Source organism: Pongo abelii, chromosome 14, assembly GCF_028885655.2.
Source record: "Pongo abelii isolate AG06213 chromosome 14, NHGRI_mPonAbe1-v2.0_pri, whole genome shotgun sequence".
NCBI lineage: Eukaryota > Metazoa > Chordata > Mammalia > Primates > Hominidae > Pongo > Pongo abelii.
This window is the reverse complement of record NC_071999.2, coordinates 28,796,534-28,810,624: the sequence shown is the minus strand read 5'-3', so window position 1 is coordinate 28,810,624 and position 14,091 is coordinate 28,796,534. Positions and strand designations below refer to the sequence as shown.

The 14,091-nt window shown below is 37.4% G+C and overlaps 2 protein-coding genes and 1 pseudogene across 6 annotated transcripts in view; all 3 read left to right on the top strand.

Moving 5' to 3' along the window:
• LOC100437575 (phosphatidylinositol 3,4,5-trisphosphate 3-phosphatase TPTE2-like) overlaps window positions 1-14,091 on the top strand; it is a 150,822-nt gene that overhangs the window by 101,021 nt on the left and 35,710 nt on the right. For 3 of the 5 annotated variants that reach the window (XM_063714778.1, XM_063714780.1, XM_063714779.1), the window contains 5 exons: window positions 1,375-1,474; window positions 1,618-1,681; window positions 2,421-2,485; window positions 13,060-13,120; window positions 13,941-14,022. In XM_063714778.1, coding sequence (XP_063570848.1) covers window positions 1,375-1,474; window positions 1,618-1,681; window positions 2,421-2,485; window positions 13,060-13,120; window positions 13,941-14,022 — 372 coding nt within the window. The remainder of the gene's footprint in view (window positions 1-1,374; window positions 1,475-1,617; window positions 1,682-2,420; window positions 2,486-13,059; window positions 13,121-13,940; window positions 14,023-14,091) is intronic. The other 2 variants (XM_063714782.1, XM_063714781.1) reach the window with 1 other exon arrangement.
• LOC129049712 (U2 spliceosomal RNA) lies at window positions 31-142 on the top strand (annotated as a pseudogene).
• LOC112128606 (cytochrome c-like) lies at window positions 5,522-6,006 on the top strand. The gene has a single exon (XM_054529516.1). The coding sequence runs from the start codon at window positions 5,598-5,600 to the stop codon at window positions 5,916-5,918; it is 321 nt and encodes a 106-aa protein (XP_054385491.1). The 5' UTR covers window positions 5,522-5,597; the 3' UTR covers window positions 5,919-6,006.

The window sequence follows — 14,091 nt, the reverse complement described above, 5'->3', positions numbered from 1 at the left end:
TTTTGAAGTTCTCATCAAATTCCTATTTGTATCATTTTTTGGCCTTTTGGCTAAGATCAAGTATAATATTCTTATCAGTTTAATATCTGCTATATCAAAAAAATTTATATTGAAAATAATTCCCCTCTGTGCTTCAACTACAAATCCCTTACACATAATGTTCTGTCTGGATTTTTCCTACAGCCAAGAGGGAATTTATTTGAGCATAGGCAAAATTTGAGTGACTTCAATCATGAGTTTCTAAAAATTAGCAAACAAACAACAGAAACTAGCAGATGACACATGTAGCAACACAATGGTAGAGTTCTGCAGTATAGTTGTGGTAGAAACAAAGAAAGCTTAGGCAAAGTTAGAACTGTTAGGGATTAGGAAACTAAAGAGTGTATGAGGCCCTGATGACTTTTTTTCTTTTTTTACTGTGACAATGAGGAAAATGAAAGAGCAAATGTATACTGGGATGTAGATGGTGGCTTCCTAAGCTTGTTCATGGGTCAAATAGCTGATTTCTTTTTGTACCCTAGCTTCCCTGGACTACAGCTCAGGCCCCAACTAAAAGCATGTTAAGTGATAGGCTTTTGGAGTTATTTGAAAATAACCTCAGCCAATGTGGTCCTCTGACTAGAAACCTCAGCATCACTTGACAGCTTGCTAGAAATATAAGAAGAAAAATACCTTAGGCCCCACCCTGGACCCACTGAATCAGTGTCTCTGGGACCCAGCAATCTGCAGCTTAACAAGCTTTTCCAGATGGCTCTTATTGACATGTGCCCAAATCAGAGAAGCACTAGTCCAGACCATCAGTTCTCTGCTTTGGTGTTTCTGATGGTAGGAGAGATACCAGCTAGCACACTTTGGAAGTATCTCAATCTGTTGCCTGCCTGATGTGCATTAGCAGCTGTAGTGAACATCTGTTACTCATGGGAATAACAAAGATGAACAAGAATAATCGATTTGTTTTGATGTGGAAAAATTGAAAATGCTAGTCTTAAATCCCAAAATTAAATTTACAAATGCTAAGAGTCTATTGTATCACTATTTCTCTAGACCAGAATTTCTCAGCCTCAGCATTACTGACATTTTGGGCCAGATCATTGTCATAAGAGGGTGGTGAGCAGTTATATTAATTGCAGGATGTTTTAGCAAAATTCCTGGCCTCTATTCACTAGATGTAAGTAACACACAGACACACACACACGCACGCACGCCACTTGTGAAAACCTAAATGCCTCCAGACATTGCCAAATATCCCCCAGGTAGGTAATTGGAGAGAGGAGGGAAAATTGCCTCTGGTTAACAACTGCTGCTCTAGACATAGTTTATATTGATAAAATTCTGTTTCTGAAGCAAAAATTGATCTTTTTAATTTATTGTTAGATGGACATATTTAGTTCGACTTCTACGACTTATTATTCTGATAAGAATTTTTCATCTGGTTCATCAAAAAAGTCAACTTGAAAAGCTGATGAGAAGGCTGGTAAGTGGGCAAAACATGCTTATGATTCAGAAAAATATATGTTTTGGGACCCATTGGCAAGGGTTGATATCTATACTGTATAATGTTTCTTATTTTTATGTTGATGAATGTTTCACAAACTAATGATGATTTTAAACTCTCAGGTTTCAGAAAACAAAAGGCGATACACAAGGGATGGATTTGACCTAGACCTCACTTACGTTACAGGTTTGTGACACTTAACTGTTGATTTACTTGTATTACTTCACTTTTTCTTGTAATTGTATTTTTTTTTTTTGCCTCATCTAAGACACATTCATTCGAAATATTCTTTATTCAAGAGAATATATGCCACTGTGATAGTGTGACATATTTGTGGTTTAGCCCTGGCAATGGAAGATCTGCATGTCTTCTCAATTCAGGACTACTCAATTGCAGCATAGGAACTTGAATGGATTTTCAGCTGACTCCATTTGGGTTTCAATTTATTAACTTCTAGTAGTTATTTCTGAGTCCCAAGGATCCTACAGAGACCTCTTCTCATCCTAGAACCCCAGAGAATGAGGTCAGTGCTTTGTAGATCTCAGGTTTTCTGAGTCAGAGGGCTGCAAAGCACCTTGGGAGTTCCCACCATCACTGGTGCCCAGAACTCTTGGATTTTCTCAGGTATTTAAGATAAGAAATAAATTCTAAGAACAGGGGGAACTTCAGACTAAGGCCATCATAAGTACATGGCTTACAGTTAGAACTAGTGGAGACTTAAGAATGCCATGCCAGTTTAATGGTCATTGTGTTGGATAATTTAATATGTTATTTGATTATCCTGAGTATTAGCTCTTTTCTGTCAACCTCAATCGTAAAAGGTTTTTTTCTGTGAAAATGGAGTCTGATCATGTATAAATTAATTTTTTGTGTGTTATATGAAATCTATAATAATGTTTGTAATAGTGATGATTTTGACTTTCAGAACGTATTATTGCTATGTCATTTCCATCTTCTGGAAGGCAGTCTTTCTATAGAAATCCAATCGTGGTAAGGGTGTTTATCTGACAAATACTCATTTCTCAGTGAATGTAGACTGTGTAGTCATAAGTTTAATATTGACCCAGATATGGCAGTATTCTTTTAAAAATGTACTCTTTCAAGTAAAAAAATCATAATGGATTGATACCAGTTACAATTGTGCCAGTAGTTACAAACCACCCCAAAACTTACTGGCTTATGACAGCAACTATTTATTTGGCTCATGATACTATGGTTTGTGAATTTGGGATGGGCTTAACTGTCCAATTCAGGTGCTTGCAGAAAGGATTTCCTGTCTCAACTAAGCTCATTCATGTATCTGTGGGCAGCTACTGGGTCATCTGAGGACTGGCTAGTCTAAAATGACTTGGCTACCCTCAACTGACAGAGCCACTGCATGCTACATGCACCCCCCAAGGCCCAAGGCACATCCCATCTGGCACCCACTGCTGGCAACAGCCCCACCCCCTTCACCAGCAGAGCCACCATATGCTGCATGCACTTCTAAGGCACTGAGGACTGGCCTGCCTGGTGCCCACCCTGCTGTTGGCAATACCCCACAACTAGCAAAGCCACTGCAGCTAGCATGCATATGCCTAAGGCCTGAGAACTAATCTGAATGATGGCTCTCACACCAAGAAAAGCCATACCACTGTCTCCACAAACACTCACCATCAGGACACTGGGGCACTCACGACACCACTGAATGCTGATTACAGCCAAAAAAGTCACCTGAAGACTATATTACTGCACCCACCCAGAACCAAAGTCAAAGCACCCTACTCAGTGAACACTATAGGAGACAACTATTGGAAAAACTATTTATCTATGAAAGCTCCCTAACACTGGAGGAGGCAACTGTTCCCCCAGATGTGCAAAAATCAGTTTAGGACCACAAGAAACATGAAAAGCAAGGAAACATTACACCTCCAAAGAAACACAATAATTCCCGATTAACAGACCCTAAATTTAAAGAGTATATCAGATGGCTAAGAAGGAATTCAAAATAATGATCTTAAGGAAACTCTGTGAGATACAGAGAATACAGATAGACAAATCAATGAAATTAGAAAAACAATTTATGATCTTATGAGAAATTCAACAAGGATATATATGTCATTAAAAACCAGACAGAGATCATGGAGCTGAAGAATTTAAGCAATAAAATAAAAATACAATCAAGAGTCCAGGTGCAGTGGTTCCCACCTCTTATCCCAGCACTTTGGGAGGCCAAGGCAGTGGATCACTTGAGGCCAGGAATTCAAGACAAGCCTGATGAACATGGCGTAATCCTGTCTCTAAAAAATACAAAAATCAGTTGGGTTTGGTGGTGCATGCCTGCAATCCAAGCTACTTGGGAGGCTGAGACATGAGAATTGCTTGAATCCAGGAGGTGGAGGTTGCAGTGAGCCAAGATTGTGCCACTGCACTCCAGCCTGGGTGGCAGAGTGATACCGTGCCTCAAAAAAAAAAAAAAAAAAAAAAAAATACAATCAAGAGCTTTAAAAACAGACGTGGGAGAGATATGGCCAAAATCTAGGAAGCTCAAAGGTTCCCAAATAGATTCAACCCAAAAAGGTCTTCTCAGAGGTGCATAGTAGTCAAACTGTCAAAAGTCAAAAAGAGGGAATATTCGTCAGGTGCAGTGGCTCACACCTGTAATCCCAGCACTTCAGGAGGCTGAGGCGGGTGGATCACTTGAGGCCAGGAGTTCAAGGTGAGCATGGCCAACATGAAGAAACCTCATTTCTACTAATAATACAAAAAAATTAGCTGGGTGTGGTGGCGTGAACCTGTAGTTCCAGTTACTTGGGAGGCTGAATCACGAGAATTGCTTAAACCCAGGAGGTGGGTGTTGCAGTGGGCCAAGATCACACCACTGCACTGCAGCCTGGGTGACAGAGTGAGACTGTATCCAAAAAAAAAAGGAAATGTTAAAAACAGCAAGAAAAAAGCATCAAGTCACATATAAGGGAACCTCCATTTGATTAACAACCACTCCAGCCTGCCAGCTATGGAGAATACAGACAGTCTGGACAAGGAAGAGTTCCCCACAACACAGCACAGCTGGCTTGCCAGATCATGACCAGACTGCTTCTTTAAGCAGGACCCCAATCCATTCCTCCTTACTGGGCAGGAATCCCTGCAGGGGCTTTAACCACTCCAGCAACGGTTCTATGGACAGAGCTTTGATCTCTCCCTGAAATGGAGCTCCTGGCGGGAGGGGCAGCTGGCATCTCTGCAGTTTGGTCAACTCAGCCACTCCAACCTGCTGGCTTTGGAGAATACAGGTGGTCCAGAGGAGGAAGGATCCCCCACAATGCAGCACACCTGCTCTACCCCAAAGCAGCCAGACTGCTTCTTTGGATGGGTTCCTGATCCCATGCCTCCTGACTGGGTGAGAGTGCCCAACAGGGGTCTCCAGCCACCTCCTGCAGGTATGTGTGGGCTGGCTACAGGTCAGTATCCCCCTGGGATGGAGCTTCCAAAGGAAGGAGCAGGCTGCCATCTTTGCTGTTTCTCAGGCTTCACTGGTAATACCTCATTCAGAGTCTATGAGGAACTTAAATTTACAAGAAAAAAACAACCCCATTAAAAAGTGGGCAAAGGATCTGAACAACACTTCCCAAAAGAGACATGCTTGCAGTCAACAAAAATATGAAAAAAAAATCTCACCATCACTCATCATTAAAGAAATGCAAACAAAACCACAATGAGATACCATCTCATGCCAGTCAGAATGGCTATTATTAAAAAGCCAAAAAATAACAGATGCTGGGAAGGCTGTGGAGAAAAAGGAATGCTTTTACACTGTTGGTGGGTGTGTAAATTAGTTCAACCCCTGTGGAAGACAGTGTGGCAATTCCTCAAAGACCTAGAGGCAGAAATACCATCAGACCCAGCAATCCCATTATGGGGTATATACCCAAAGGAATATAAATCATTGTCTTATGAAGATACATGCATGCACACATATGTTCATTGCAGCAGTATTCACAATAGCAAAGACATGGAATCAACCTAAAGGCCAGTCAATGATAGATTGGATAAAGAAAATATGGTACATAGAGCGGGACGTCTGGCTTCTGAGTAGTGCCAGTGATGAAAGAGAGAATTAAATATGGGTGATGTTGAGAAAGGCAAGAAGATTTTTGTTCAGAAGTGTGCCCGGTGCCACACCATGGAAATGGGAGGCAAGCACAAGACTGGGCCTAATCTCCATGGTCTCTTCCGGTGGAAGACAGGTCAGGCCATTGGATTATCTTACATAGACACCGATAAGAACAAAGGCATCACCTGGGGAGAGGATACACTGATAGAGTATTTTGAGAATCCCAGCAACTACATTCCTGGAACAAAAATGATCTTTGCCGGCATTAAGAAGAAGGCAGAAAGGGCAGACTTGATAGCTTATCTCAGAAAAGCTACTAGTGAGTTATAACTGGCCACTGCCTTATATTACAAAACACAAATATCTCATGACTTTTTTATGTGTACCATAATTTAATAGATCTCATACACCAGAATTCAGATTATGAATGACTGTCAGAATATTTTGTTGGGCAGTCCTGACTTAAAACTAAGACTGGCTTGTGGTTAAATGTACAAGTTTGGTTTTTGAATATTAATAGTAATTCCAATTCAGTAAATGCTATCACTATTTACCCCTTCTAAAGATATGATTAGACTTTGTTAATAATGTTCAACTTTTCACAAAGATGGTGAGTACCATCTTAAAACTTATTGAAGATTGGTTTTATATTTATATTTATGTTGGTTTATATTTAGATTTATATGACTGGTTATGTGAATATATTTAAATATTGGGGAAATTCCTTCACTGTCTCAGAACCAAGCAAGATTCACCTGTATTTTGTGTTTATTTGCCTCTTAAAGGCAAGGGTTGAAGATAAGGTAGCAATGTCTACTTTGTATTTTTGGCCTTAACTATGCCAATGTAATTAGAATTCCCTGTATTTAAGATGGTTCCTTTTACTTATTCAAAGGCATTTTGTGTGGTTTATGTGTAATATCAAATAAAGATTATTTAACAGTTAAAAAAAAAAACAAAATGTGGTACATAAATACCATGGAAAACTGTGCAGCCATAAAAAGGAACAAGATTACATCCTTTGCAGGGACATGGATGGAGCTGGAAGCTGATATCCTCAGCAAACTAACACAGGAACAGAAAACCAAACACCGCATATTCTCACTTATATGTAGGAGCTGACAATGAGAATGCATGGGCACACGGTGGGGAACAACACACACTGGGGCCTGTGGGGAGGGAGGGGATGGGGGAAGGAGAGCATCAGGAAGAATACTTAATGGATGCTGGGCTTAATACCTAGGGATGGGATGATCTGTGCAGCAAACCACCATGGCACACATCTACCTGTGTAACACACCTGCACATCCTCCACATGTACCCCGAACCTAAAAGAAAAGTTGAAGTAAAAAAGATATATAAAATTATCTGTATATACATATGCCCCGATGTAAATATACATTATATATGCATGCATCTATAACCACATTTTTATTGAGGTATAACACATATGATAGGTTGCACTAATCAAGTATATATCTTGATGATATTATACCTAAGTATGTATGCATGTAACCAACACCTCTATCAATATATTGGTCTATGACTGACCTCCAATTAATTGTTGTAAAGATATAGAGTATCAAGGTTCATGTTTTTCACATAGCTCTCAATTCCTCCTGTACCATTTATTGTAAAGAGCATGATTTCCCCCAATGAATTGCAGAGGTGCGTTTATTGCAAACAAAGTGAACATGTGTGTATATGTCTGTTTCTGGGCTTTTTGTCCTTTCATTATAACTGTCTATACTTAAATCCGGACCATAGTTTTAATTATTATGGCTTTATAGTGACTCTTGAGAACTTGTGTATAAGTCTTCCAACTTTGTACTTCTTTGTTTAAAAACTATCTTGGCTCTCCTAGATTTTTTGAATTTCCATATAAATTTTAGAATCATCTTGGCAATTTCATACACACACACATACACACAAACCCACACAAACACACCCCCACACCCTGTTAGTATTTTGACTTGAGCATTGACTACATAGCTTAATTTGGAGAGAATTGACATCTAAAAATACTGAGATTTCCAACTCATGAACATACTACATCTCTCTACTGATGTCTTCTTTGATTTCTTTTAGCAATGTTTATAGTGTATAGGTTTTACACATCGTTTGTTAGTTTTATTCCTATGTAGTTGATAAGTTTTTATGCTATTTTACATGATATTTGAAGATCTTCATTTTCTAAATATTTGCTCTTGGTATGTAGGAACATAACTAATTTTTGTATATTGACTTTTGTTTATTTGTTTGTCTTAAGACAGGGCCTTGCTCTGTCACCACAGGCTGGAGTGCGGTGGCACCTGGGCTCAAGCATTTCTCCCACCTCAGTCTCCCACATAGCTGGGACTACAAGCAGGCATCACCACACTTGGCTAATTTTTTAAATTAATTTTTGTAGAGGAGTCTCTCTGGTCTCACTGACCCAAGCTGGTCTTGAACTCCTGGATTCAAGCAATCCTCCCACCTCAGCCTTCCAAAGTGCTGGGATTACAGGTGTAAGCCACCACACCTGGCCTTGTATGTTGACTTTACATTTAGCATCCTTCATAAATTCACATATTCATTTTAATAATGAATGTGTAGATTCCCTGGGATTTTTTAAATGTATACAATCATATAAAGTTACTACTTTCTTCCCACTTTTTATACTTTTTTCTTTCTTTATTGAATTATCTATGACTTTCATGGTAATATTGAATAGAAATGGTAAAAGGAGGCAGCCTTGCCTTGTTCCCAAACTCAGGTGGAAAGAATTTCATGCTTCACTATTTGAAATGATGTTTGCTATAGGCTTTTGTAGTCATTCTTTACTAGATTAAGACAGTCCATTTTATTTCTAGTTTGCTAAAAGTTTTGAATCATGAATTGGTGTTGAATATATCAGATATTTTTTATTCATCTATCAAGGTAATCAAAATGTTTTTCTGTTATTCCATTAATGAGATTTTCAAATGTTAAACCAACATTTTTTATTTTTGGAATAAACTCCTTTTGGTCTTAATGTATTATCTTTTTTATGTATCACTAGATTCTATTTGCTAATATTTTATTTAGAACTTTTCATCTGTGTTCATGAGGGATATGTAGTTTTCTTTCCTGAAATGTCTTTATCAGCTGGTCTACAATTACCTTAGCTTAGGTGTCTTGGGTAACTCCTATCTGCTCAACTCATCTTCATCCTCCATCAGGATGAATATGATGGGTATGTTTCAAGGTAATGGCAAAAGGAAAGAGCTAGAGTGGAATCTTACAAATGCTTTTGCAAGCCTCTCCTTTGTGGCATCCCAGTGACCAAATCAGCTCACATAATGGAACACAAAATTAGAGTGAAAGGGCACTACGAGGTGAAATGTGAGGGCTTGGATTCAGGAAAAGTTGAAGAATTGAGACCATTGATGGAATGATTCTACCTTATTCTCAGGCAGGGAAGCATTTTTATATATGCAGATAGTTCACAAGAAATAACTACTATATAGTCAGAGACTCAAGACTTCAGCAATTGTATAAAAATACATTTGTAAATACCTAAAGACCTTGAAGAGAAGGGTCTGAACCACATCTCACCCAGGTTATGCTATTTACGGCTAAGACATGACTCTACCACTCCCTTTGCCAATTTTGAAAATTGTTTCAAACTATTTATTTGAGATGGAAGTACTTTCTGTCGCTCCTAATGGGCACAGTCACGGAGTAATGTGACCAGGGTCCACTGGATGGGTCATGGCACTTGAGGGCAGCCATCCCAAAATTTCCAAATTCCATCTTTATGGGGAAAACATCTCTTGATTGCTAATATTGTTTTTTAAAGCAAGTAAAGTTAATAACTCTGAGTTAATTATAGCATGTCTAAATTGAGCCAATTTTCTTTTAGTAGATTTGGTGGTGACTAATATAAATTTGACAACACTTAATATTAGCTGGGGTGTTTTTCAAAAGCCAAAAACTTTTAGCATGTAAATCAAAACAAAGACATTACTATTTTTTTCTGGGGTGATCTCTAGACTCTTGGTTTCTATCAGTTATTAAACTGTTATCTCAACTGTTAATCTCCTTGGGGCATTGACAAAGTACTAATAAGTCGTTGATTCCTTTACCATTTTTAATCAGAGTATCCCAAAAGGAGGTAATCATGTGTTTTAATAAATTCCACAAATCATAAACCACCCAAAAAGCAAATCTACCATCCATATTAATATTTAGTCTTTAATCTTTGCCAGAGTGCAGCCCCAAACCTAAGCTACTAGTTCGGCTACCTGGGCAGGCTGGGAATCAGGCCATGAAGCCCTTCAGTGATTGCATGTTCAATGATAACATGTCCTGCACTGGGAGTGTCTCTGTCATATTTGAGAAGCATTTACAAAGTATATTAAATCAAAGTTGTCTAAAAGGGAGAAGATTCAAATCCAGGCATACTTAACTCCTGAGAGGATGCTAAACAGTCATGTGATTCCCCTTTATTCTTAAAAGTGAATAAAGTTGCAGGGTTACATTTTGAACAACAGCAAATAAGCAAAGCAGACATTACAATTTCATAAGTGGTAAATTTGCTAGTGGAGAAATGTCAGATGCTGCCTTGAAGTAGCAAAAACTTTAGAGATGCAGGACCCATAGAGTTAGTGGAGAAACAAGCACTATGGTGGAAGCATCAACAAGTTTGGCCACTGCTACCACCTCATGCAAGTATGGAAGGTATACCTTTGCCTCCAAATCAAGGAATGTACTAAGATAGGCAGAGAGAAGAGTGTGGTAGATTTAGGAAAACCCATAGGTGGAAGTTGTTGCAAGAGGCTTTCAAAGAGGACACAGCATTTTTTTCTACTTTTGCATCACAAGGAAGAGTTTCAGAAATTATAAACTTTGTAAGCCCATGCAAAGGCTGAGCTATTGAGGAAAATCAGGTATATAATTACCTACATTCCTACAATCTTCTTAGCCATCTTTTAATTTCTGTTCTTGGTAGAATTGAATGTGCTTTATTTTGGCTGAAAACAGAAACTGTCCATCTGGTGACAGACTGTGACCAGAAAAATGTAGATTCTTGGCAGAGTTGAAATTTTTTCTAGACTCTTTATGTCCTTTTTCACCTACTTTGGATAAGAGGTATTTGGAGTCTTCGGTAAACTACTTAGACCAGAAAACACAGCAGTAAATCATCTAAATGTTGAGTTGCTCTCTCTCTCTCTCTCTCTCTCTCTATATATATATATATATATGATTATAAAAATGATATATATGTATATCATTTTTTAGACATTGAGAGAACTAGGAAGTGTATTTGGAAAAATCCCTAAAGCTTAACTGTCCAGGTATATTTGTTTTCCCATGAAAAAGCAAATATTGACTGTTTTTCTATATATGTATACTAAGGAAGGCTGCACAAAAATTACCAGTGTGAGATATTTACTTGTTGAGAGAATGAAGGACAGGGATGGGCGCGGTGGCTCACACCTATAATTCCAGCACTTGGGGAGGCTGAGGAGGGTGGATCACCTGAGGTCAGGAGTTCAAAACAGCCTGGCCAGCATGGTGAAACCCTGTCTCTACTAAAAATACAAAAAATTATCCAAGCGTGGTGGCAGGTGCCTGTAATCCCAGCTACTCAGAAGGCTGAGGCAGGAGAATTGCTTGAACCTGGGAGGCAGAGGTTACAGTGAGCTGATATCGCACCATTGCACTCCAACCTGGGCAACAAGAGTGAAATTCCATCTCAAAATAAAACAAAACGAGACAAAATAAAATAAAATATAAAATAAAATGAAGGACAGGACGGTATTCTAATGGTTGCGTGATATTTCATTAGTGCTATGATTAACCTCTAATGTTGGACATTTAAGTGTCATTATAATCAATAATACAGCAACAGACATCTTTGCGCATAAGGCTTTTTCTGTATAGATTGCTAGGAGTGAAATTACCTAGCTAAGAGTATGAATATTTTTAGGGTTCTTAATATATATTGCCAAATCCAAGAGCAATTGTATTCTTGTATCAACAATAAATCAAAGTTTTAAATTTCATGCCTTATTTTGCCAGCATTGGATTTTCTCATTAAAAGAGAAAGGGCTAATTGCATGGGTGCAAATGGCATTTCATTGTTGTTTTGACTTCGTTATTGGTGACACTGAATGTTTACCTAGGTTGTTAATCAGTTAGATTTTCTCTTTTACGGATTGTTTATGTCCTTGGCCCATTTATCTATAAGGTGAGTGAGTAATATTTAAGTTGTTGTTAATGAATTATTAATTTATCATACTAGGCGTAGTCCCCGTTCAGTCAATTTTTCTGAAAAATCATTTCCCCTGTTATTCATTATAGCATTTTTAAGCAGAAATTTCAGATTTTTATGAAGTCAAACCTAAGCCTATTGATATTCCATTGATTCAACACCTTTACTTCTTCCTCATCCAAAGAACTGATTAAAATTTGCTTAAATTTCTCATAGGTATTTATAGTTTTTTATGTGATTTCTAAACCCGTATGGATTTTATGTAAGAAATTCCATGAATTCTGAAGTATATAAAACTATTTATCCTTGCCTCCCCCACTATGCAGATTCAGAGTGTTCATCTTTTTGACTTATGATTTCCTCCTAACAGAGATAGCCAGTTTAATAAATGGATGACTTCGATATGTTCATTTTATTTTTCTCAGTATTAAGCCAGTAAACATTTCTCTGAGGGTACCATACTAATCAGTTTTAAATTTTGTGTCATTTTTATTGTTGCACAGAGATATATACATATGTGTGTGTATGTTTCAGAAAGATATATTTACTGAAAGTTGGATTCATATAGTGGTATTGATTGTATTTTAAATAATAACTACTATTTGTTTTTCATTTTAAAGGTTATACATATATACATATATATATATACACACTTATAGGTACACATATATCTTCATTTAAAAAAATAAAGAGAACAAATGAGCCAAAAAAGTCTCCATATTGTTACCAGTTATTTAAAATTTGATATATTTATCTTTTTCTATCACGCATACACACAATCATACTATATACTTTTTGCATTTATTTGTTTACATAGTGCTTAGGTAGACTGTAATATGCAGATCACTCTCTAAAGATGTATCTATTCAGAATTAAATTTAAATAAGAACCAATATAAATTAGATTTAAACAAGAACCACATTAACTGTGAATTGATTTAGAACAAATTACTTAAAGTTAGTTAACCAGCTAATTTACTTATCTGATAGCTTTAAACAGGGTGTATTTACAATAGAGACTCAACTGTGTAGCCAAACACACTTTATGGACTATTTGAAAAATCACAGTGGATTAGAACTTGAAATTTGCATACCCTCTTATTCCCTGAATCTCCCCTAGAAGATGCTAGTGAGAGACAAATTAATGAAAATAATAACCATTTTAGGTTCCCCCTAGGAAATAGCTTATGTTGGTGCCATGTAAATATGTAAGATATGTGTTTGTCTTTTTTAGGAAGTTGTGCAGTTTCTAGAAAATAAACATCCAAACCACTATCGAGTCTACAATCTATGCAGTATGTACATTACTCTATATTTTGCTACTGTAGATAGAAAACAGATTACTGCATGTAAGAAGATGACTTTGTTTTTTATATTGCATTTAATCATAAGTATTTGGTGGTGGTGAGGAACGAATTTAAAAATCCCCATCTTGGACTGGCCCCATTTAGTAGAAGGAGTTAGCCCAGCAGCACAAAGTACCCTATGAAGGATGTGGCTTTGGCAGGACCAATGAGGCTGGAGTGGAAGCAAACCATTTTAGGGAAGATCTGTTCTAGCGATATTAGGTTTAGGAAAATCTTTCTGTTTTTCCTGCCAGATTGTGTTATGAGGACATAGACAATTTAACAAATGAGTCTTCTGACCCATCAGCAGTGGCATGTGATGAGAGCAGAGCTCTAGATGGGAAAAAAGCAAAAAACTCTGTAGAAAATAGGTTGTTACCCAGCTTAATACTGTGTCTCTCTTGATTTTTTCCTCTACCTGTATACTCAATAGACATGTTCAGGGGGCAAACATTTTGGTCAGCTACATTTGCCTCTTGTGTGGTTTCTAACTACCCTGCAATAATATAATGAATAGTCTGCTAGAAAGTTAAAAATTATACCTATTAAACAAAAATAAGTTGAGTTTAGGTTACATGAGATGGATAAACCACTACCATCCTTATGTTTTTGAAACCCTTGTGTTTATTTTAGAGCAGCAGGAGCAACTTGGAAAGCTCTTTTTGAAGATAGATAAGGAGTTCTAATAAGATATGTTAACTTATTCATAACTTCATCATTTATCATGTTATTCCATATAGAGATATGACATACCTATTATTTATTTTAGGTGAAACAGCTTATGATCCTAAGCACTTCCATAATAGGGTCGGTAGAATCATGATTGATGATCATAATGTCCCCACTCTACAGTAAGTTCTATGCTAAGTTGACTATCAGAAGAGGGCTAAATATATTGGGCTTGATTTTTGAAAATATTT

Coding starts and splice junctions, on each gene's coding strand:
- LOC112128606 (XM_054529516.1), top strand. CDS start 5,598: ATGGGTGATGTTGAGAAAGGCAAGAAGATTTTTGTTCAGAAGTGTGCC.